The sequence below is a fragment of the Stegodyphus dumicola genome, chromosome X1, assembly GCF_044657685.1.
Source record: "Stegodyphus dumicola isolate Sdum_Otavi_A_Nest chromosome X1, ASM4465768v1".
NCBI classification, from domain to species: Eukaryota; Metazoa; Arthropoda; class Arachnida; order Araneae; family Eresidae; genus Stegodyphus; species Stegodyphus dumicola.
The window spans coordinates 221,640,949-221,667,767 of record NC_140780.1 but is presented as its reverse complement, the minus strand read 5'-3'; the positions used below and the strand labels follow the sequence as shown (position 1 = coordinate 221,667,767).

Sequence of the window (26,819 nt, the reverse complement as noted above, 5' to 3'; positions counted from 1 at the left end):
AAATAAATAAAGAAAAATGAGAAAAGCGGTGCAACGGAACATCAGAGTGCTATAAATATGGAATCAGCAAGTACCACCACTGCTTGACATTTTTTGTCATTTTTTTAGACGTAATCGACTTTATACTTCCATTCATGCATTTTAACTACGCTATTTTAACTAACGCTAATTTTAACTGCAATGCGTTTTTGGTTTGCTGATGATTCTTGATAATCTGCGTGCCATGCTTTGACATGCAAATTTAATAAAACCTTCCTGTTATGCATTAATATATTGCTTTCTTATGCATCGTATCACTTTTGATTGTCTAAATTAATATAATTGAGGGTGGCTAACCAGCAGCCGAGTGGTAAAGTTACTGAACACTGGTAGTTTGACCGGAGTTCAGTCCCGATGAATATGCAGGCTGCATGTTCATTGGTGGCTAAGTATGTAGTATTTCGTGGTTCTCTCCATGTGTAACATGAATACGATCCAGTTTTCCTTAAAAAGCTCTCCACGAAGGCATTTATTGCCTCAGGCAAATACCCCCTTGCGTACTTTGTCATAACCAAACAAACAGGCCAAAAACACACTACTCTTAAATGAAATTTACAGTCTTCTCAAGCTTTGATTGTTTAATTAGAATAAGATGCCATAAATTAGAAAATATGTCAGGTACGAGATATATGTTTGTTCACTAGCCATTCTGCATAGCAGTGTATTCCAAAGTGTGTTTCTAAATACAGAATTAGCATTCTTATTTTGTCCCACGAATTACCACACGTGTTTTACTAAACAAATTATTCGAACATGAAAAACAATTGTCAGTTCTAAACAACGTTATGCTTTATTTTATTCACCATTGCTGGTACTGTCAGTAATTTAAAATTTTAACAAAACATGTAGAATATTATTTTCTACCTTGATTCTAATAGCCTCTTCTCTGTCTGTTTTATGCAAGTATTAGACATGTAATATAATTTTTTGATCTCTTCCACCATAATGTTGCATAACGTTTGATATGGATAGGTAGTAAATTGCATATTTTAAATTTCTTAATATAAATATTCTTATTATATCTCAAAATTTAGTTTAAGTTTATTTTCTGGATCTTACTGAATATTTTCCTGCAACTACTAGATTTCATTGCTGTCATTTATTCTGCGAGGGAAAACACCAAGAAAATGTTATCCAGTTTGGCTCTCTTTCATTGCCAACAAGAGACTTTCTGCTCTGTGTGAACAGAGATTTAAGCACAGATCCGCGACCTGCCTAAATTTCCTTCTAAAGAAAAGCACAATAGCTATTAGACTTAAAATCGCTTCAGTATTCTAAGAGCGTTTCTGCAGGTTTTTTTTTATTTTTTTATTTTTTTTTTAAATTTTTTAATTAAAGGATTTAGTTACATTTTTTTAGAATGTAGTTCACCTGCAGCAATTGTATTTACTGTTTTACTACGTTTCTTTTAATATTTAGTTTTAGCTTGTGTTTCCTATTTCGTTTTCTGCCTAAATCTATAAAAATGTGTCTAAAAAATTCAATAAAGCAGAAACACTTTTTTTTTTTTCTTTCCTAGGTACAGCTCGAATAATCGAACGCAAAGTATATTCTGGAATAATTTTACCTAGCTTGGAGTGGCACACACTGTTATACACTGGCACAGCTGCAAAGATCAACTTTCGCATTCGTGTAATGTGTGATCCATATTACCACAATAGTACTTGTACCGTTTTCTGCAGACCAAGAAATGACAAATTCGGTCACTATACTTGCAACGAAAAAGGTGAAAAGTTGTGTCTGCCTGGTTGGCGAGGAGATACTTGCGAAGAAGGTGACTGATATTAACTTCCCATATGAAATTTCATGAATATTTTAAACTGGTTAATATATTTTATAATTTTGGATGCATAATCGCTTTAATTGTAATTAATTATATATAATAGAAAATTCTGGTAAACAAAAGCATGTATCTGTACAATATGTACAGTATGTATTATGCCATTATTGAAAAGTTAAATACATTAAATTATTCAGTAATATTATTCAGTTCTTCTTAAATTAAACAATCATTTTTGCTATCACGTCTAAAACTTGTTAAATTCATATTCTGTTCTGTGATTTCTCGCTAAAACTAATTTTATCTCTTTAAGCTATTTGTAAAGATGGGTGTCATCCTGAACATGGGTATTGTGAACAACCTGGTGAATGCATGTAAGTTACAATGCTTTTGTTTTAAAGTAGCATTTACACGTAGTATTTCACTTCAGTGATAAGAGTAGGATATCAAATAAATTCTTTTGAATATCTGATAAAGTAAATAGCTCTTAATGACAGTTCGAAAAAGCTTCAAAACTGGGAAGTCTTTGTATCGAAAAATATTGCATATAATATATATATATATATATATATCCACCTAAATTTGTAACTTTTACTTGTTTTCCAAAGAATATCGTTTTCAACAATTACTCAGAATTGTACATTAAAATATTTTACTAATACTTACGGGTACATTGATAACATAATTACAACTAAAAATTTTTGGTTAATTGAAACTTACAATATTTACCTTCCTTGCTTAGTACTAAATAAAGCTAATTCATGTCGGAAGGAAATTTAGTATTTAGATTTACGCATCATTAATTATAATAAAATCAAACTTTTTGATGAAAGAAGTCTTTTTAAGTTAGATTCCCTTAAATTAATTAACTCGCAATCAAGCATTAAAAAATTGGAAATTATGATTCATAATTAATACAATTAAAATAAAAAATATTTACTACTACTAATAATAATAATTTAATAAATAATAATAACATTTAAAATAAAAAATATTTTTACTGATTTTTTTTACATCCGAAAGGAAATTGTTTTGCTTACTAATACTTTAACTGAAAAAAAAAATCCCCAAAAGTTTATAAATTATTTTTTTTTAAAAGTTGGTGATAGCTAAAATTAAATTATTCTTTAGTTACATTATGATTACGTTATTTTAAACCGCAAGGAGAATAAAGGCGGATGGGTAATTTAAATATTGGAGATATGCAAATTTTATAATTAATTTTTTCTATAAATATTTATCTGACAGTTATACTGTGACTAATGAAGGCCAATTTCTTTTCTTTAAGTCGTTACAGTAGCCGATTAGTGCGAAGGTTGTAAACTGTTGCCTTTCTGTTTTCTTTTTCCTTGTAACTTGAAACTAGATATTAATATAACAAATTTAAAAAAAAAAAAACTTTTCATTGAAGATTCAGCCATTTACACCATTTAGAAAATGCTCGAAACATTTGTAGCCGAAGTTTTAGGCGCAATTTCTTTTTTGCTAATTTGATACATATCAGCTTTTTTAACTGCTAGCAATCCCTTTTCCTCAAAAAGCAAATGACTATATTCCCTATAGTTAGTATTGTACCTACGTTTAAAATCGCCAAATTATTTAGAGAGTGTAGTTTTTCGACAAAGATAACTATAGTTAGACTTTCTACTGGCAGCTCTATTAAATTCTGCCACTAAACGGAAGATTTGTTGGTTTTATTGCTCTCCAAATGTCGCGTAAGTTTTGCGCCTTGTTTGATTTTTATTTGTAATATAATCACTGTAAATATGGACGTGAAATTAAATTAAGTATTTATTAATTATTTTCTAGATGTAATTATCACTTTTTTATTTTTTAAATTTAGTATTTTCACTTTGAAATTGATTTATTTTCGTATTTGATAATCTTACATTGGTTTTAAGTAGACTTTCGCCCAATTCTAACATTTGTTTTAAAAATAATTTCATTTGCATAGTTTAAAATTTGCAATAACAGGCTTCCGTACAGGTGCTATTCTTGATTTTTTGAAAGCTTACTCATTATTTTAATAGCATTAAGTATTTTCAATTTATCGAGAAAGACAGAACGTTTATTTTAGAATTTCTATATTGTTGACTGATGAAATAATTTTAGATTGCACCTTCTGAAAAGTCGGTCTAAAATAATTTAATTAGTAACAATTTACTTATTTATGATAACTTTAATGTTTTTACTTACCACTTTCAATCACTTACATTAATTTTAGCCATACGCTTTTAAGTAGTTGTTTCTTTCGCTTTCCTCACTCCCATTCGACATTTCCAAAAAAATGTTCTGGTTGTTTTAATTTAATTAATTACTATATACGTATAATAAAGGTTTTTAATAAATTCTCCTTCAAGCCTTAGTTAGTAGAACTATTAGATTTTCTTTTGAAACTGTAAATGTCAGATATGCTCTACTCGGGATTTGAACCACGGATTTTCAGACTTGTAGCCGGACTTGCTACCAATTACACCACGAAAGCATGCTCAGCGAAGAAGGAAAATTCCTTGTAAGCTTGCCTTTACATCTAACAGCATAAATTACAGCTGAAATTTCGAACGCTATATTACATGTGACAGTATAAGGGTGTCATCATTAAAACATTTTGTGACTAATATTCATTATGGAATTTCCATAACTTTGGAAATTTGATGTAAGCTGCTGTTGGATAGGACTGTATAATTTGAAATACCTGTTATTTATGATATATGAAATGGCAAATTTTTGAACGTTTGGAACACTATTTAAACAAAGTAAAGTGCGTTTCTAAGACCATTAACATATTTTAATATACGGAATTGTTTGGTTTCATCTTTCCTTTGCTGCAGGAAATACAATCAAATTGTGTAAATAATTTCAGATATTCAGAAGGTAGTACAACGAGACATTCAAGAACCAAAACCTTGAAGTTACTGTATTAAAATTCGTTTTATTTTAAAAATTTCTTTCATTGTAAACCAATCATTAATTACAGAATATGCTCCCTTTTTTGCTTAAAGTAAAATGGGCTGCTGCTTTTCATCATCCCATTTCTTCCCCCAAAGACAGTTTGGTATTTAGGATTTATGAAAGCAGTCAAAATAACAAAAATGTTCTTTACGTGTTTATGTGTCAGATTTTTCACATTCAGATATTGGTTGTGAATAAAATGCTTCGGAATAGAAACACTTAACTATCCAAGCTTCATGAAGTGTTGTACTGTATTTGGGTAACAGGAAAAGAGAAAAGTATTCTGTTCAAATAACTATCGACTTTCAAAAAAAAAAAAAAAAAAAAAAAAAAAAAAACCATTTTTACTATGCTCTATCTATTGCTACCATTTTTACTATGGTCTATTCATTTTAATTCCTATAAGGCCCAAACTGCTAATGGAAAAGGATTACGTGCTTCAACGGATGGTTTGAAAAATCTAATTGCTTTTTCTAAAATAGCAGAACACATTTTATTTTTGACAGAACGCCTAAAATTTCTTTAATTCTTAATAAAGTTATAACATATCAGTGGTCCGGGTTGCTAACTACGGGGAACATAACCTGTTTTCAACAAATACTTTAAAAAAATGTAAATGCTTTTTTAATGGAGAGCGCTGTTTCTTTTATATCTGACGAAACATCTCAATTGTTCTAAAGACTAATTTCAACATGCAGTATTTTTCTATTTTGATAACTATGTTAAAAACTTAGAAGTCTGTTATCTTCAATATTTATTAGATTTTCATATTTTATTTGAAAGTGATAATTTTTTTATCTTGTTTTACTCTAATTTTAATAATTAATAATTATTTTCCTACACAGGAGGCATACTATCTCTGCCGTTTGCTATATTATGATCGCAATTTTTTAATCATATATTCCTCAAGACTCTTCATAAGTATACTAATTGATGATGTGACATATTTTTTCCACAAAATTAGTGGAAGAATGCAGATCGTAAAGTGAGTAAGAACAAGCAGTTAGTTAAATAGTACAATTTTCAGGAATTTACGTACTATTTGAGTGGCTGACATCAAGTACACAAATTTTATCCCTTTTCCCTAATTTGATGTGATAATTATGAAAAGTTAAGTGTTTAGGCGATGCTAAAAAAATATGCTTATGCATAAGCATATTTTTATGCATAAGTCTCTAAGACATATTTTTATGCATAAATCTTGCATAAGTCTCTAAGATATTGACTGAATGTCCTAAAGTGGCCCACTACTGGTAAGTTTACCTTCTAATTTAGCCAACAAAATAAAGACCCATACATAAAATGTTTGAAGTAGGTAAAGCGCAGTAAAAATAAAGCTCAGAATTTAAAAGGAGTGTACTAAAAGAGCAGAGATAGGGACACAATTTTTTTCCTCAGTTGCTCCATTTGAGCATAAACTTACAAAAAATTAAGTGATGGTGTGTAGTCTCAATGAGAAGTTGTCATATGTTTCAAAAGGTGTAATGTATAATGCTGTAATCATGAGACAGTGAGATAATTTATAACTTAAGTACTTCTTTGGGCCTGATCCAAATTAGTCAAACAAATATCGTTTAGGGCATTTTTTGTGAAAAATAATCATCATATTATCATTTATTTTTCTTGATTTTTTTTTCTGCTCCTGTTTTCCTCCTCAGATGTAGACATGGTTGGAAATCGGAATTTTGCGATCAGTGCGTTCCTTATCCAGGCTGTATACACGGATATTGCAATGGCAGTCCATGGCAGTGCATCTGTGATGTAAATTGGGGTGGCATTCTTTGCGATCAAGGTAAGATTTCCACAACTTTTAAATAAATTATGAATCTTTTACTTTTGAAAATAGGAAGTGATTTATTGAAATCATATAACCGGAAAACACTTTAAATAATAGTTAATCATTGCCAGAGTGTAAATGCAATCATTTTGACTTTTATAAAAAATTTAAAATAGTACTTTTGACGTAAATAAATGTTAATTGATTAGTTCGGTATTTAATTATGGTAAAGCACTCAAGAATTCTACCTATAGGATGGATGGCTTCACACGAGATGTTTTAAAAGAAACTATTTTGTTAATATGTCACAGCAAAACCAAGGAAATTACTCTTTGCGTGTCTTAACGATTGGGCTTCTGCAGTTAAAATCGGCGGACTGCGGTATGTATTCATTACTGTATAATAGGCCTGTACGCATGTCTTAAATGTTACTGTTATTTAGAAACACCCAGTAGCGTTCGAAAAGTAAAGCAGAATTTATAATGAACGCATGCATACATAATTTTCGTTTAATTGGAATGAGTTATTTGTAAACTATAATTTGATGCTTCTTCGAGATCTGGATGATATTTTCAGATTGACTGATGTAGTATTGAAAGGTAGTACTTATTCGGCACATAAAGGGAAGATTCAATTTCTGTCTTTAAAAAATCGCACAATGAAACGAAAGCATTTCCTAAAAATAATAATGGCTCTTTTGCTTCAGTAATAAAAGTTTTTATCTTCTAAACTGTTTTTATCTTCCTTAACTTCTAAACTTTTCGTCGGTGTAAAAAACAAAATCATATTTTATGAAGAGTTATTTGCAACTACATTGTATTTAATATAGTTAAATTAAATGTTCCATGCCAATTTGATATTAATATTTTTATTATGTGTATTTAGATCTCAATTACTGTGGTAATCATTATCCATGTCAGAATTTCGGCACATGTGAAAACGTTGCACCTGACGAATACCGATGTCGATGTCTAAAGGGATTTTCAGGAAATAACTGCGAGATCGGTAAATTCATACTATCTTTATAAGTGTATATAAGTATTGGTTTTTCAATAATTTCCAAGTCATTCCAGTTACTTAACAACTTTTAAAACGTATACTCTGGTGTGCATAATTTTTTAAAGCGTTTAATAATGATGATCACATTCCATAAAGTTTTATTTTTCTTCAGACATTTTGTTTTCCTTAAAATACTGAATACATTTAACATTCCATTAGGAATATATTTAAGATCTATAGTGCTTATGAAATAAAGATGTTAACTTTAAAATCTCCATTTCATGCCTTAGTGTACGGTCACTCAGAAACTGTTGAGTTAATAATCTCGGGGTTCAAAAATGGAGTCTCCATAATTCTTTTTGTGAAGTTGTGTACAATGTATACAATCTTTAAATTATACTCTAAAATTAAGACATTCACATAAATAATTTTATGTGGCAAAATAATATGTCTAAGGCAGCTTTCCTTGCTGCCTTCAAATTCTATTGGCAGCCTTCCTTGCTGCCGTCAAATTCTATCGGTAGCCTTCTTTGCTGCCGTCCAAAGGCGTTCTGAGCAAGCAAGATGGGTGGCCATTACATATGGCTCCCTTCGAGCGCCACTATAAATTTCAAATATTCTACATCTTCCCCCCCCCGATGAACACTTTCTTCATCAGAGGGTCCAAATATTAACAAAAGTATTATTCGGTAAAATTTTAAATACGAATATTATTCGGTAAAATTTTAAATATTACAACAAAATTGTAATAATTACTTACTTCGATAATAATTCAAGTTATATCAATATGTTATTTGATTCGATAACAATAACAAGCCTAATAATTCTGAAATGTAATATCTTAAACACATGAATTTATTCGATGTTAAAATCTCAAACGACAGAAAGAAATACTATATTAAAACTAAAAGAGTGCTTAACAAACACTAATTCGAAAAATATATGTTACTAAATTAATACTCAATTAATAATACTTATATGTCAAAAAAATTAAGCAGGTTTCCACGTATACATTGAAAACTTCTCAAATGCTTTACTGTAAACCAAAAACAAAATGCAGCACAGTTTGTTTGTTTGTGTGTGATTATGGCAAAGCCTCGAGGGCTATCTGCCTAAAGGGAGGGATGCCTTTCGTGGAGGACTTTCTAAGGGAAACTGGCTCGTATACACGTTACACATGGGGAAAACCACGAAAACGCCCATGCAGCCAGCCCGTTCGCGGGATTCGAACCTCGGACCGAACTACCAGTGTTCAGCGACTTTACCGCTCGGCCGCTGGTGGGCCGCAGCACAGTTTGAATTACAAAGTTAAGTCAAATAATAAATATATCAATTTTGGACCTGTAGGTTGGATAAATGTTTTATTGGTCTTTTAATTATTGACTGTCAGTTTTTACAGAGCAGGATTTTATTAAACCATTTTTACCAAGAGATGTTTCGATAATTCTACCTAGTTTACAATAGTTTCGCGGTAGTTTGTCATCTTGTATAATCACTGTGTCTCCAATTTTGAATCTGTTAGATTTGTTAAGGGAATTAATGGAATTTGGTGATATCAAAATCTAACAAATATTCGTTTTTCCAAAAATGATCTGAAAAGTCTCTCGATAATTGAATCTTTTCACTAATGTCTCCCAGGTACTTTTTGAAACTTCTCCCGATAATTTAATTGCAGGTAAGTTCAGAGTCTATTTCCTAAGATGAAATGACCGGAGGTCAATGGATAAGGACCTGCATTCGCAAAAGTGATGGGGCTTGAGTTCAGCACAGGTTTCCATCGAGATTGAGAAAAGCTTTGCTTAAAGCCTTTCTTAAAGTGGTTTTGAAAGAGCGTATATGTCTTTCGTAACACCACCATGTTTCTGAGATCCATTTCATCTCGCTTGAACATCTTTGCTTTATCTGTGAAGATTACTGAGCATAAACCTCTTCGTGTGACAAATTTTCTGAGTGCCAAAAGAAGTACTTTAGTTGATAGATTGCTGACAAGTTCAAAATACACCGCTCTTCTGACATCGCAAGTGTACAGTAAGATATTTCTATTAATCTGGTTGGTAAACATGACGTGTCCTGATTAGATAGTGAGTTTGACTACAAACTATGTCCTATGGAGTATAACAAGGATGACAAGATGAGAAGGGTTAAATTACGCTTTATTTTCCACGATATTACAGGCGCTCCCGCACTTAGGGATACAAAGACCAACCACTTGTAGTCTGAACGTAAAATATAAAAACTACTAACTAACTAAAAATAAGAGTTAACTTTGAGTGCTGTACAATAATGACTAATGCTAAGACTGGCCTTTTAAATTATTACGTATGTAGTACGCAAACTGCGGAAAACTACAATACGTCTTTAGCTTTGAAGAGGACTAAAACCTATGGCGTTAAAGGGAGACAGCAACTGATTGAAACTTGCGTGAAGTATAGTCGTAAGACGGCTCACTCTCTCCCCATCTAACTCTGCTCTTGGCAAAAAGCTACAACTTAAATACTTAAGCGTTAGCAAGTACAATTTGCATAAACAAGTTAACGCATTTATTCTGGCCGGAAGTGGAAAATAAGAGAGGATAGTAAAATTTTAAAATAAAAGTAAACGTTAGTAAAATTTAAGATCCTTACAAGTTTAGTTTCGTTGTATTTTATGTGCAACGGTCCAGCAAAGTTCAGACTAACTGCAGCAAATAGCTGAGATTGTTCAGTTCGGAAATCAGGAAAAGGAGCTGTTAGTTGAGCTACAAAGGACGTACGTTGAAGCTTTTACAAATCACACATTTGTTAAAAGCAGAGTTGATAAATTGTCCACTTTTAAAGATCCAAAATTTGAGTTCGAGTGTCAGAAATTCCAAAATGAACCTTCTCGTGGGCATTTCTTACGATCTATTCAGAGAACCTGTGTTTCTTGGATAAAATGATCGGATACGTTGTATAAAAGCTTAGATTTGCTCTTTGTAGTCACCCTCCTACCTGGAGTGTACCTTTATCATCAACAAATGGATTTAAATCTCTAGTTTTTTTTTATTCATTTTCAAGAGTCTGACTTCTTCAGGAAAACGTTCGACATGAATCCTTTTAAGCCAGTAGTTATGAACTTCATCAATATCATCAGCATTTAAAACTAACTTAATATCTGTCTTTGTTTTTCAGCATCACATTACGAATAAATCTCTTTATCCATGCTGTAATACGATAAATTTTATTTGTAGTTTATTTAGTTAATTTGTAGTTTATTAGTTAATTTATTTAGCTAAATTCAAAATATGAGTTTGGGCATAATTTGTATTAGTGCAATATACATCTCACATTTCGATTTCCTTTCTTCATTTATCTTCTCGTCAGAGATGTCTTGATTTTTAGTTTTTGGCCAGTGTTCTTCGGACATTCTTAGGTAACTTGAACTGTTGCACCAACCGGTTGTTTGCAATACTTCTGAAGATAAGAAATCTCTAGAAATGATATCAGCTGGATTTTGAGCTGAAGAAACGTGATTCTAGCAATGAGTAAGAATAAGATCTTGAAATAGTGAAACTCGATTGGCCACGAAAGTCTTCCATTTTCTCGGCAAGCCTTCAATACATGATAGAACTATTTATTAATCTGTTCAAGCATGCACTGAACTGATGTTCATGTTTAGACTTCTAAACCTTGTTTAGTAATTTGGCCAATAGAACAGCTCCACATAATTCTAAGCGAGGCAGTGGCACTTGTTTTAATGGTGAGACACGGCTCTTTGATGACAAAAAGCTGAGTACTTGTTTCTCCATTTTCATTTCGACATCGTAAATATATGGAAGCTCCATAAGCCTTTTCAGATGTATCTGAAAATCCATAGTGCTGAACGGTAGCAAAATATTATTCAATCATTACATATCGTGCTATTTTTAACCTTTTGAGATCAAAAAATGTGTGGTGTAGGTATTCTGATTTTAGTTCATCTGAAAGTTTTTCATGCTAACTAAGTCTAGCTGTCCAAAGACCAAGAGGGTCAAGCAGTTTTGAAACGTCTGAAATTATTTTTCATTTAGTTAAACTTTCAGTTTCTATGGTAAGGCGGACCTTAAAATAGAAATAATCAGATGTATGCCAGTGCATTGCTAAAGCCTTATAGAGTCTCGCATGGTTGGGTCTCATGAACTCACGAGCTCTAGAGAGACTGTGGAGGAATTATCCTCGTATCTTTAACTGTAGGCAGACAAAGTCAGAAGAAGGGTATAAATAGGCCTTTTATTTGATCACAAAGAATTAACAGTTGACCTCTGGTTTAACTTAAACAAATAATGGTGAATTTAGACTAGCCTAACAGTAATTTAGACTAGCCTAACTGCTCACAGGATAAAGTAAATGCGCAGGAAAGCTCTGGCTCGTAAAAGGCGGCGAGACAAGTCTAATGACTAGAAGCATTCAACGGCATAGGATCAAATCGCTATTAAGTCACTGTAACAAGGTGGACTCAAACAGGCAGAACACGCTCTAAAGTCAACTTGCGAAACCTTTACTTAAATAGCACTTTTTTCTCTCCGTATTTATTGTGTGGTTTCCGGTATTTAAATGAGATTTTCCGTCGAAGACTGATTCTCAGAACCAGAATTTGAATTAGAAACGGTTTTAGTTTTTTTCGTTTTCGGCAGACAAACTGATTGTATGGTGAGATATTCCTGTACGTTTTTTACACAGTTCAGTTTTAAATCTACACTGAGAACTAATATGGGAACGCCAAAAACAACTAAAAAAGCGGCCTTCTTTTTTTCAGTTTTGTTCTTTTCTTCCGCACGGATATACCACTACATTGAAAAGAATCGTGATGAAGACAATAACTATATTTTAAATATTGCAACTATATAATGATTACTAATAAAAACTTGGTCGAATTATCTCAAATTTACCCAATATTGCGGATACTGTCCTTAATTCCCATACGTGTTGCTGGGAGTTTTTTAAAATGGAAACCAAAATTCTACTTGTATATTAAATTATAATTACTCTTCTTATATATATAAATTATACTGCTACATATATATGTAAATTATAATTACTAATATGAGGGCTTTCTGAACATATTATTCAATTAAGACACAATAACACGCCGAACAAATACTAATTCAGAAGTCAAACAACAAAAATCAGCGTTATATTTTCAAATTTTTCACAGGACTAGTTTCGATGGTTTTACCGAACCACCATCCTCAGCTGGAAAAACGCAAATGAACGAGATAGGATGTAATGATCAGATAAGATAAGAAAGCCTCGACAGAAAATAAGCTAGTGGCGCCTTGTGTTCATGAAACCAGAACTAAAACATAATTTCTTTCACCCAACATTATTAATCAAGCAGTTAAAAAATTCTCATCTCAACACACTAAAAGGCACACTCTTGTTTTATGAGATTATAAAAATTCTGTTGTCATTTCCTTCTTTCCATCAATTAGTTATAAAGTTGCACATATTTTGCAGAAATTTAACTTTCGGGTCATTTATTCTCCCATCAATAAAATTCCGAGTTCCATACTCAAGGACCCCATTCCGGATATGAATTCCTGGGGTATTTATAGGATTCTTTGCCAGTGTGGTTTAATTTACATTGGCCAAACTAAGAGAGCCTTAAAATTTCGCGTCAAGGAACATGAGGCATATGTTAGAAAAAAGGAAACACCGAAGTCTTCTATTGCCCAACATTGTTGGTCCGAAAATCACACTTTCAATTTTTCTGCTGCCAAAATTATTCAAGAAACATCTTTCATTGGAGAACTGGATTTTATAAAGGAATTTCGCATTCAAAAAATCTTTCTGTTCTAGTTAACGATCCTAATTCCTTTGCCTTCGGCCTTTAAAGAAATTATGTTTTAGTTCTGGTTTCATGAACAGATGGCGCCACTAGCTTTTCTGTCAAGGCTTTCTTATCTTATCTGATCATTATATCCTATCTCGTTCATTTGCGTTTTTGCAGCTGAGGATGGTGGTTCGGTAAAACCATCGAAACAAGACCTGTGAAAAATTTGAAAATATAACGCTGATTTTTGTTGTTTGACTTCTGAATTAATATTATTGAATTTTAATGGAAGGGGGCGACGAAGTAGTATTCGTTTAAAGGCAGCATGTACTCATACCGCGGTCTTGTAAATAAGAATAATTGTATGTAACAAATGGTACATAAAACTAAACATCTGTCTTAATAATTGATTTTTATAAATTATAAGAGATTATACTATAAATTACCAGTTTCAGTTAGGTAACAATTAGTGTGAGTGTTTTCATAACTTCGTGGAATACAAATGGCTATTGCAAGTTTCAAAATCAATACAGCATAATACTGATGACCTAATAGTGCGGATGCAGAAAGCGTATGCTCGGAATTTTAATCTCTCTGCCCTAAACTGAATTTACTAAACATGCAATTTACTAATCAAACTTCAGTGCTCAATAACATTTGCCCAGAGCTGCTTAAGAATAAAAAAAGAAAGCTTGCTTGACAAATTCACGGTTTTTTGCAAGCATGTACAAAAAGCAAAACGCTTTTCTCTTCTTTGAACGTAACGGCTAAATCACTTCAAAATGCAGTGGTTGATGTTAATAAAAAAATTTATTTACAGTACTTTGATGAGTTCTTTTGTGAACATTTCAGGATTGCTTTGTTTCTAGGTATAATAATTTTGTTACTGCACAAAGTAAAACATTTGTTCTCCATTTAACTAAAGCGTTTACACATAAATGTAGCTTAATGCAAGAACATGGATTTTCCCCAAATTTAGATCTAGTTTATCAAAATATTCTGTAGAGACATAAGGATTTTTTTGGAAGCAGGAAAGATGAAAAATTAGCAACGCCTTCGCCGGGAATCGAACCACGGACTTCTGGAATACGCGCCCAGCGTGTAGACCACCACACCACGAAAGCACGCCAAGAAGGCAGGAGAAATACCTTATATACTCCCCCTTTTAAAGAGCGACTGGGATTTTTAGGGTAACCAATCGCCAAATCCTGGGTGAGGAGAATCATCATATAATACCCTTTTAGTTCGGGCGCCATTGTAGAGACATTAGGATTTTTTTGGAAACAAGCAAGATGAAAGATTAGAAACGCCTTCGCCGGGAATCAAACCGCGAGCCTCTGGAATACGCGCCCAGCGTGCAGACTTTCACACCACGAAGGCACGCCAAGAAGGCGGGAGAAATACGTTATAATTCGGAACAGAAAAATTATGCTTATGTCAAAATCATAAATACCATTTTAATAGCCAGGTTTAAAAGAACCGTATAATAATGATTTTAATTTAGGTTTGCTTTCAACAAATTTAAGCGAAACTCAGTATTAGTTTCGTTCCTTGATGGTTACAATTTTCTTTTCAGTTGACAATCCTTGCGTAATGTATCCCTGTTTGAATGGTGGTACGTGTTCAGAAATAAATTCCACATATAGTTGCACATGCAGTCAAGGATGGACTGGAAATCGTTGTCAACAAAGTAAGCATTTTATTTTTCTCTAATAAAGTAAGGTACTTTAGAATACTGCACTTTCTCCTCAATTTTGATGGAAATTAGTTCTTTTATTATTTTTCATAATATTTTCTCTCTAAGTCAAGGGAATTTCTTCTTATTATTTTTTTCTTTTAATTAACACGAATTTTCGAACTTCAGTTACTAGAAATAATTTATTTTTAGATGTGAATGAATGTGAGTCGGCCCCCTGTCTTAATGGCGGAACATGCATAGATTTTGTCAATGGTTATCACTGTTTGTGCGTACCAGGCTGGGAAGGAGACACGTGTCTAGATGGTAAGTACAGGAAATACTTGTTTGGGGCACATTATTCATTGCTACAATGAAGAACAGAGTTTCGTTCAGATTTTTTTAATAAAATAATTAGATTCAGATTAATTTAATTAATTCATATTAATTTAATAAAATTAAAATTAGTAATAATATTTTAATTTTCTAATACGTAAATGTTTTTCAGATGCTAATGAGTGCGATTGGCAGCCATGTGTAAACGCTGTGGGATGCCACAACCATGAAGGCGATTATGAATGCGAATGTCAAGATGGCTGGGGAGGAAAAAATTGTACGATAAATATCGATGATTGCGTTGGACATTGTCAGAATGGAGCAACATGCATAGATTTAGTAAATGACTATCATTGTGCATGCCTTCCTGGGTTTACAGGAAGGGACTGCCAAACGAATATTAATGAATGTGCCAGTAATCCTTGCATTAATGGCGGAGAATGTGTTGACTTTATAGCAGGATATAGATGCATATGCCCTGTTGGTTATAAAGGATTACAATGTGAGGTGAGTAATCAGTATTTGATTAATGAGTAAATTTAGGAATATTGTGCTTACACTGAAATTTGATGTTTAACTGATATTTTAAAGTCTTTTCTCAATTAAGAAACCTATATAAAAAACCCTTTCCTTATCATCGAAAATTTTTATTTGCTTATTAGATATTTAGATATTTAGATTTATTTATTAGATATTTAGATATAATATCTAAAATTCAAAAGATAATATCGTTTCTCGAAAGAGCAGAAGTTTCTCCGTATATTTATTAGAGGTTTGTTGAAAAAAGGAAGGTGAAAATGTGCAGTCCATCTCCGTGACTCAAACTGCTGACCTTCCAATTGCTAGCCAGACCTGCTTTCCAATCACACCACGAAGGCAAGCGATAATCTGGTAGAAAATATCTTACAGACTCCCACTCTTAAAAGATGACTGGGGAATGCAATCACCAAATTCTGGTGGTGACAAATTATCGTCCACCAGTAATAGAGATAAACGAAAGTAGAAGTGACAGTAAAGATAAAATAATGTGGTAATGGAGTTAATAAATGTAAAAACCCTACAATATGTTTCATCAAAAGCACTTTCAGAAAATATAATGAAGCATCAGTGGAAACACATCTCCGGCGGCGGGCCACGTATGACCATTACAGGAAAGTGGTTATATGAGACACAACGACTGCATCCTAATTTGGCGTGTGATATACAAGGTGTGACACACACACACAAAAAAAGAGACTGGTCCAATAAATCAGTGCTTACAGAATCAATTCTCTGCGACATTATCACCTTCAAAGTTCTCTTCAGCATTCACACACGTCTGCATTCGGTGCTGCCATTGCTGGTAACAGTTCTAGAACGAGGTTTTTGGAAGGCCCTTCAGGAGATTCTCCGTTTTTGCCTGGACCTCTTCAGCTGAGGTAAAATGGGTTCCCTTTAAGTAAGATTTAACTTTAGGAAATAAAAAAAAGTCGCATGGAGCCATATCAGGTGAATAAGGAGGATGCCCCATCACAGTGATACTTTTGCTGAACAGAAAGAGTTTACAGATAGGGCCATGTGAGCGTGTGCATTGTCCTGGTGCAACAGCCATCCATAACTCCACAACTGTGGCCTTTTTTTTTTTCCTAATTTTTTCACGAAGTCGTTTTAGTACTTTAATTTAGTAGTATTGATTAACAGTCTGACCACTGGAAACACATTCAATAATGATGAACGTGCCCAGCACATTCATCATCTTCCACACTGTCCCTTCCCCCTGAAAACCGCTTATGCCATTCAAACACACGTACATAAGACAAAGTTTCGTCTCCATAAGCCTCGGTTAACATTTGAAATGTTTCCTAAGTGGCTGATTTCGTAAGTTTCTCAAGAAACTTGATGTTGATTCGCTGTTCGGTTTTTACATTAGACATTTTCCGGCAGAATGCAGTTGCACGTGTTCACTCAATGACGCAGTACTCTCCACTGGCGTGGTCGGTGAAGTCGAAACTGGCCACATGGATAGAGGAGGTGTGTGGCATGGCGTCACCAAAACAGTTGTTGCGAACTCCCGTCTATTTTCAAGCTACGCACTTAATCTCGATTTTCATTGTCACATCTCGTAAAACCACATTATACAGACAAAAGGAAACGTAACGTGCGAACTAAGCGTATACAGGAACATCGGGTTGCTGGCTGTGTCTAAGAATACTGTGATGTAATATTGATAACGTGGCAAATGTTAATTCAATCCAGAAAAATGTTGCAATGATGCGCATTCTATGATATTGTAGTACCTCATAATAAGTCTGTCTTCATCGAATGTTTCCATCAGACATTTTTAAATTGAAGACGCGATGTGAATCGATTCTTCATTTTAGACAAATGTGAGCGCATTCCGTTCTAGAAACGACAGCTCGATTTAAAGACGCTCCAATATCAAATAACGCTGCTCATTTACTGACCAATCACTTCTTCTAGCCGTTTCTTGGGACAAGCTCATCAAAGGAAATGACGTCTCGGGATGTATAAGACATTAAGGCCACACAAAACAATCAATCGTGTGGCCTAGTAGTCGCTGATAATGCTGCAAATGTTTATAATTATCAATTGGATTATTTTCTTCCTCCTTCCAGCATGCCTTCGTGGTGTAACGGTATAACGAGATATTGCTCATTTTTCACATGCGTATAACGAGAGATGCGCGTATAACGAGAGTATTGCTCATTTTTCACATCTTTTGCTTTAAAATAATAACTTTAAAGGATATATTATAAATTTAATGCATTTCAAGTTATAGCAATAAAGAGAAACAATTGAAAAAAATCAAATTATATTTAAATTATTAAAAAGTGCGTATTTTCGTGTCAGATCACTCAGTTTGTTAAGCAGTAAATGACACGATCCTAGAAACAATCTGTCAAGCTACGTTGGAAATTAATTCCTGAAAAAGAAGTCTTAGAAAGTCTTAGAAGAGTAAGATAATAAACGTGAAAGACTCGCAGCTCACATGATCTGTTAACTAACTAGTAGGGCCGGTGCAGCCGGCTTGGGCCATGGAGGTAGGAAAGGAGGATTGGGCCATGGAGGTCTTACTTCCTACCTTCATGGCTTGGGCTCAACGAGCAGCCGAATTTAGGGGTGTAATATGTTTAGAATTAGACGGACGGCTGTGGCTGATGTTTCGCGCAGTGGAAATATTCCCCAATTCCGCGGATGAATGCATGTAATGCAAAGCTGTAAAATTTTTTAGACTTACACAAACGTCAAAATATGGAGCCTGTAGCAATGTTAAATAATTTAAAAAAAATGTCAAGGAGAAAAAAGAAATGGAAAAGTAAATAACGACTTTAAAATATATCTATTGCATCAATATTGGTGTGGATTTTAGAACTGCTTAATAAACTGAAATTTTTGAATTAATTAACTGAATTTTTAAAATAAAATAAGAACTGGTAATAGAAAATCGTAAATCTGAAGCGAGTTAAAACTTTTATACTAAGAAGATTACTAATATTTATCTAGAAAGTAAGAAGTATTTCTTCTGATACTTGCAATGCATTTTACACGATCCAAAGTCTTAGAAGAGTAAGATAATAAACGTGAAAGACTCGCAGCTCACATGATCTGTTAACTAACTAGTAGGGCCGGTGCAGCCGGCTTGGGCCATGGAGGTAGGAAAGGAGGATTGGGCCATGGAGGTCTTACTTCCTACCTTCATGGCTTGGGCTCAACGAGCAGCCGAATTTAGGGGTGTAATATGTTTAGAATTAGACGGACGGCTGTGGCAGAGCGGTGAAGTCTAGTGCCGGCCCTGCTGTCAGTGATCAGTTTAAATGCCATTTAAATAAGAGACATGATTAAAACTTCAAATACGTTATCTTTGTAATTTAAATGCCGTGTTTTATTTCACTAATATATTTATATTATATATTTCAGATTGACGTAGATCTCTGCAATCCTAATCCATGCAGAAACGGTGCGTCTTGTTTCAATATGCAGAGAGATTACTACTGCCATTGTCGTAACGACTTCTTTGGAAAGAATTGTTCTTATCGAAGAAATGATTGCTCTCAACTATCTTGCGAAGGTAATAGATGTATTGCAAAATAAGGAACCAATCTTCTCATTTTTCTTCAATAATTCAAATGAAAGATGTTTTTTACTGTAGAAAGTTACCTTTCTCCATATACGTTTCGCCCAGCTTTTTTAAAAATCATTAAAACGAGACTTACGATTAAGAATGCATCATTTTATAATGATCAATATATCTTAAAGACGGTTACTTATTTTTGTTAGATCGCTTCATTTTTTAGCTAAGTGCTTTAATATAAGCATGTAATATTAGTATTTTTCAAAGTACTAATATCGGAGACTACTAAAAAATTATTAATTTGTTAATCATTTGGTAATAATCTAATTTCTGAGGCAATATCCGTCTTATTAAAATAGGACAGATATTTATAATGCCGTCTAATTTAAATATCTCTTTATTTGATTCTCTACTTAGAGTAAAATATAATAATTAAAGAAAGGTCGCAAGACGAACCCATGTAAGGCAATTAATTGCGTACCTAATGTTAGGAAAATATATTATCACAGTCAGTAAATTAATATGGCGCTGAAAATTATTAAATAACGTTAAAAATCATTTGCATATTCATTCATCTGCACATTATTATAGATGAGGTTTGTTTATTATTTTAATTATTAACTTTCTCATTTTTGTCAACCGATTGATCTACGTTATCAATTGCCAGTAAAGCTGTGGTCACCGAATATTCATTTAGAAACTACAATTCAAGCTAATAATTTAATTACGGAAATAGAAGCTGGATGTCTAATTCTTCCTAAGAATATAACTGCTCATATAATTTTGAGTAGTAAAACTTATTAGAAAGCTAAGTATATCACTACGAAATTTTAGCTTCAAAATATCCAGCCCCAGAATATGCGAGGCAAGTGGTCTCCAATCCTTTTTCATCACATTTGCAAAGGCTGCTAGGTCAACAGACAACTTTAATCTTCTCATGATCATTTTAAAATTGGATATGATTCAAGCAATAAAAAAACACAAGGACACAAATATATATACGCATCGTCCACAAGCGTTATTAGCCAGTCTTTAATTTTGCAACCGTTGGTCGTAGATATATACTTCCAGTTACAAAAATGAACCGTTAGACTTTGTTAAATGTTTGCTGGGATATAAGTAATCTGTAGGTAGTGAAAGTATTAACCGAAATAATAAAATTAACTTATAATAGTAAAAATTACTATTAGTTACTATTAACTAATAGTAATTTTTACTATTATAAGTTAAAATTATTAAAAAAGTTACTATTAACTTATAATAGTAACTTATAATATTAAAATAGTAAAATCGAAAATAAATCATCTACAATTTTTTATCCATTTTTTTTTCATTTTCTTATTACTTGAAACTAATCACTTTTTATAATGTATACAAAAGGTCGCTGTGTATTGCATGCAAAAGTAATGGACTATGAAATCTCTGTGTAGGAGATGAGTTTTAAAAGTTTACAATCTTTGATGGACTCTATCAATTAAAATTGGTGTTGGATTAAAGGATTTCTCTGAAAATAAAACTCCCGAAAAGGAAAACATCAAAGAATTAAATAAATTATTTAAAATAAATTCTAGCAATAAATTCCCACTAAAGTTTTGCCATTCTGTGTAGAAATTCGACAGTGGTCTATCAGTCAGCATGACTAATAGGTCATCAGTGTTTTAGAGCTGGATTTCTGAAAATGAAAGCTTACAGTAACTTAGAGAGCTTATAGTTTTTCTTTTAAACGGCATGTTTTCGCCAGTAGCATATTCTTGTAAATATTTCTGTGTTTTAACTAAAATTCTATAAATTTTAATAGTACTTATCTTTAATTACAGCGGCATATTATTTCCTTTACAAGAATTAAATGGGAAAAAGTTTAAATTTTTAAAAATTCTGCTTGTATTAAAATGACACATTTGATTTCAGATGCATTCAAGAATAACATCGTTGGCAAAAATGAAGTGTAAAAATTAAATTATTCGTATTTGTAACGAAAACGAGCCTGACGATGAGCTATCAGAGGAGAAAAAAGGGGGGCTGTTAATTGAAATAGTTTAACCCAGTTTCCTTTGGATAAATATATTTCTAATATATAACTAAACTTTCTTTCTAAGCTTTAAATGGCCGGTTTCAAAAAACAATAAAAAAAATCTAAAAAAAAGATCTTTCTAATATTTTGTGTTGAATTGATAGGTCATTCTTTTATTGACTTTTAAAATGCATTTCCAGGTTTAGATAGCTGTGTAGCTGTCATTTCATCCAATGAGTCTTCTGTAGAAATTATCAAGACTAATGTATGTGGAGAACACGGAAAATGTATTAGTGAACCTTTTTCTGATTTCAGCTGCGTTTGTGATCCTGGATATACAGGCCGCTATTGTCATGAAAGTATGTCATCACTGATTTTTATTTAAAAAATTCTGTTTTATTTAAAAAATTCAACACCAAATAAAGATTACCTGCTAAATTCTGAAGTTCAGTTTAATTATTTTAATTCCAACTACATAAATTTATAATATATCAAACTTAATTTAATGCAGAGTAGAATCATCCTGGCGTAACAAATCGATAGAATGGGATATAAAAAGATTCTGGTGCTATGTTTTTTAGTTATTATTTTGTATTGCTGGGCAACTACATTTTTATATATTTTTAATGGTTTTATTATCCAGTTTCATTTTAATCATAGCCTTTATAGTGTGTAATTATAGCCTTTATAGTGTGTAATCATAGCCTTTCTAGTGTGTAATCATAGCCTACTCTATTGTAATCATAGCCTACTCTTCTGTGAAATTTAATGTTGAGATTTCAATAATATCAGCGAGAATTTAGTTGAAAACCTTTTACAGAAAAAAAAATGTATCTGTCTTTGTTATCTTGCGGTGTTTGTTGGCTAATTAGCTTTTTGATTTCATAAATGGTCTTGCCTTTTAGCAAATGTGTATTTCCGTTTACTGAAGTAACAGCAATTCTTGATTGGCATTTGAAATGGAAGAGAAAATGTTATAATGTTATCTATATTTATTAGTAGCTTTAAACAAACTATTTTATTCAAATATTAATACTGTTTGCTATTTTTTTTATATCTCTACGCTTTATAAATAACATTTATGTCTTTTTAAGTTTTAAAGCTTTGATCCTTTATTAAACATTTTGAATGCAGAATTTAAATTCAGTTATTTGTAATCGTACTTTGTAATCACACTTCTGTTGGCCTAAACCATGGCATACATATGAAATTAGCATATATATTAATTTCATTTTTGTTGACTTGAATTTTTATATAATTTTAGTGAAAAATTGATATGTAATATTATAACTAATAATAACTGAAAATATATGCATTTAACTAGACGTGTTTAAAAGTGCAATCTTTTATTATAATTATTTCAGATATAAATGACTGTGCCTCTTATCCATGTCGAAATGGAGGAACTTGTTTAGATGGCTTAAACTCCTATCAGTGCATATGCCGTGACGGCTATGAAGGACCTCTTTGTAATATTGGTATATATATATTGTTTTTTTCTACTTCTGAAGCTAATTTGTTTGCTTGCATCATAAATCTTTTACGTGCAGTTTTCAATGATGGTAATATTCAAAGTAATTTCACCTTATATTCTTTTCAAAAGCATTTATTATTTACTTCTAGTCAAATACTGTAATGGTACTAAAAGTCATGAAATAGAGTATAGTTAATAATACTTTTAGGTAAACCAGCCCAAATGTTGATGAATTAGCTAAATAAGATATTTGATCTATAATGACATAAATTCATAGAAGAATAGTGTTACAGAAAGGAAATAAGCGCACAAAAGGATTTCCTAGTTTACTTTTCCTCGAAGAAATTCAATAGGTTGCAATACATATATTTTGGGAATTATTTACCCATTTTTGAGATCATTTATAAAAAGATTGAATATTTCATTGCTGTTCATATCAACTCCATTTAAAATTAAGCTTGACCAAGTCTCTCCAAAGGGTTAAAGGGCTCCAAAAGCCGAAGTTCCGGAAAGGAAAAAGGTATATTCTTGCCTGCATATGCTTTTTCGCCCAAAGGACATTTCTCCCGAGGGTACGTCCCTCATCGACGGGAAACAATTCGACCTCCTTTTGATGGTTCTCAATCCCAACCCCCCATACTTTTTAACCAAATCACTTCAATCCTCCTCCCCACAAGCAGATAGGTTATCCTTTCAATAACAATCGGTTCTTCCTTGTTCACCTAAAAGGCAAGGTAGTTCTGCACTTTTCTGCTCGTTAAGAAATCGAAATCGAGTGAATGGTTAGGCGGCAATTAGTAGCCTCTGCTACTTTAACTGTCTCTGTTGGAGATATGCCCTAAGGCGTTGGGGGGAATTAGTAAATTAGGGTGATATACACCGCAAGGATAAAGGTGAAGCTGGAACATGTGCTGATGTACTAAAAGTTTTCTAAAAGAAATTGATTATCTCTTTGCCCAGATACTTAAACTAATTCTGGATATTATTAATAATTTAGATTTTCAAGATCAACTCTGCAATTGGGTGATTAATAACAACGAAAAAATTCTCGAGACTTTAAATATGCTTAAAACAGAACGCATTCAATGTTACGACTTCGAGAACCTTTATACTACTTTACCTTTAGAAGAAATTCATAGTAGACTACTCACTCTCCCCAGTTTCTTTCCACAGATCCTTACAATAGTTACTCCAGAAGAATGGAAACTTTTTCTCAACAATGTACTTTTTAACAATTATTTGCAATTTGATAACACTATCTTTAAACAAGTATAGGGAATTCCTATGGGCAGAAATTGCTCGACTGCAATCTGTGGGCTCTTCCTTTTCACTCAAGAATTGAAATTTTTCGTTCAATTAATGATGAAGAACACAAGTATTACCAACACATCTTTCGATTTATTGAGGATGTTATTGCCTTTAACAATTTTAACAAACTAGGAAATGCAAATATTTACCCTACTTGCCTCAAAATTAATACTACTCATGCAATACAAAATGATATAGTTTACCTAGATCCTCAAATTCTGAATTACAATCTTATTAAAATTTTTGACAAACGCAGAGATTTCAGTTTTCATACACTAAAACTCACTAACTGGAATTCTTAGAATTCAAAGAATCTTTAATAACACAGACTTCCTCCAAGAAGAAGTACTCTACTTTATTAAAATTTTGCAAAGTAATCTTATTCCAAAAACAATCATTAAAAATTTCTTTAAAAAAAGCTGGTAATTACCTATTATTTTAGATTATTTAGATTGGAATAATGAAATTTTTTACTCAGATCTCGAGGAAAGGTAGATGATGGATGGCTAATTCAAATGATCTAATGTAAAAATGTAACATAGTTTCTTAATAATGCATCAATTTTTCTCTCTTAAAATGGCACAGAACTTCAGTTAAATTATTAAATTTATTATTTAATATCACTGTTTTCTGGCCATACCTATCCTTTTAGGGCCATTTTTGTTTCGAACTAGCTTGTCCGCCCTCCAGCGCGAAGAATTACGACTTTTTACTAACAAATTGCTGATTTTTTCCAATTTCAACTGGTTTTGGCCAGATAAGCACTTTCGTAGATTTTCACCATTTCGTTTTCGCCTTCAATTTTTTTCACGACTCAGTTTTGAACAAGACGCCATTTTGTAAGAATAGCATCTGTCTTCCACCTTCAACCCCCTCCCCCTACTCTTGGATCCAAGGTTTTCCCCACTGGCCGTTACGTACCGTTGGCTACTGCGTCATTACGTTTGTTTCCCCCTTCAACGTCGTCTCACCCAGGACTATTTATCCCTGGTCTCACCTAAGTAGTATTTTGACTACTTTTCTTTTCTTGTAGTACTCCTTTGGAATTCTTCTAATTCCGGCAACCTTTTTCAGCGATTTTTGCTCCCTTTGCTTTGATCAAGCCAATGCTTTGGACGCAGGTATGTTTGCCTTATTCTTCTCATTTTGAGACTTTTTTATGTTTCTTTTAATTCTTCTCTTTAACAAAGTTTTTATTCCTCATGCTCATTGGGATCTCCTTTAAAATTGTGTAATTTTTTACTAATAGCTTTTTAGCTATTTATTTTAATTTGTACATTCACCTAACTAAGCTTTCTTGTATAGTTTCTATTAATGAAATTCCGCTTTCGGTCTCAATTGTTTTCATTTGACGAAACGTGCTAATGGTATTTAGCTGGATTCGAGTTTTAACACACTTTTCCCTTGATAAGTTCGTCTTAAACCTTGAGTTGGGCTAATTTACCATTTATTACAATTCTTTGTATATATTTTCTGTGTCTTTGAAATCTTTTTGATTATTTGCGTGCATCATTTAAAATTTTAAATTTTTGATTTATAATTTATTAGTTTTTTCTCATCCCTTTTTGTTTTTGAAGTTTATCTCGTTTTGTAATTTTTACATTAAGTTTTTACGCAATAACTTTTACTTATTTGGTATTGTATTATTGTTTATACATGGTGTAACTTTTTTACTCTGAAACTACAGTATCAAATGTACTTTTAAGCAATAGCTTTTTAGAACTTTCCTCTTCTTTGCAAATATTTTAAAATTTAGCAGCTTAATGCGCAAAATTCTTGACCACATAGGTCTCTCTTGTTCGTGTACTACTTGCTACTTTTATATATATATATGGAAAATTCCAAGTAGCGAGTGTTTTCGTTAAGGAGTTACTTTGCATGAATATGGATCAGTTTTTCTAAACGTGTAGTTAAAAACAATGACTTTAACATTGCAACTCCTAAGTTTCTGAATGAACGTAGTGCTCACAACATCGACATAATTTTCTAATAAAATTTTGCTGCTTATTAATTTTTCTTTTAAAATTAAAAATTTTTCTTTGATTATCTATATATCAATTGGGATCTCCGCGCTTTAGTGCCTCAATATCAATATGATTGATTCATTCTAAATGAAGAAAGGCAGCTCTTTTTTTATTTTACTTGGAATGTCAACTGTGCAATATGACTATTAGATGTTTCTCTATCGTTCAAAAAAAAAAAAAAAAAAAAAAAAAAAAAAAAAAATTCCAGATATTTCTGCACAAGAAAATACTTAAAACATAGAAATGAAAATACCCTTCATTTATAATATTTTTTTCGTCTACATAGAATAATTATGTCGTTTTTTAGTTAATGTAAATCATTTTAATTAATAACAAATGTTTCTAACGCCATATATTAATTATCATGGTGCAAAATAATCGTTTGCGCTATATCTAATAATGAAATTTTAATAGTACAATCTTCCTCAACTACACTGCAGAGAGAGAGAAATATATATATATAGAAATAGGTAGATAGATATAATTTAGGAAAGGAGAATTTTCTTATGTTCACTAAATTATTTTTAATTATAACTGAATGAAAATTACGTTACATATATTTATCCCATCTGGAAGGAGGACTAGAATACGGAGGATAGTGGG

General features: G+C 32.3%; 1 protein-coding gene across 2 annotated transcripts in view; it reads left to right on the top strand.

The window, feature by feature from the left end:
• LOC118190621 (protein jagged-1b-like) overlaps window positions 1–26,819 on the top strand; it is a 141,740-nt gene that overhangs the window by 74,231 nt on the left and 40,690 nt on the right. For both annotated transcript variants that reach the window (XM_085808565.1, XM_085808566.1), the window contains exons 3-12: window positions 1,559–1,813; window positions 2,133–2,193; window positions 6,430–6,563; window positions 7,434–7,553; window positions 14,893–15,006; window positions 15,205–15,318; window positions 15,500–15,834; window positions 19,246–19,396; window positions 21,611–21,769; window positions 22,775–22,888. In XM_085808565.1, the coding sequence (XP_085664691.1) occupies window positions 1,559–1,813; window positions 2,133–2,193; window positions 6,430–6,563; window positions 7,434–7,553; window positions 14,893–15,006; window positions 15,205–15,318; window positions 15,500–15,834; window positions 19,246–19,396; window positions 21,611–21,769; window positions 22,775–22,888 (1,557 nt within the window). The remainder of the gene's footprint in view (window positions 1–1,558; window positions 1,814–2,132; window positions 2,194–6,429; window positions 6,564–7,433; window positions 7,554–14,892; window positions 15,007–15,204; window positions 15,319–15,499; window positions 15,835–19,245; window positions 19,397–21,610; window positions 21,770–22,774; window positions 22,889–26,819) is intronic.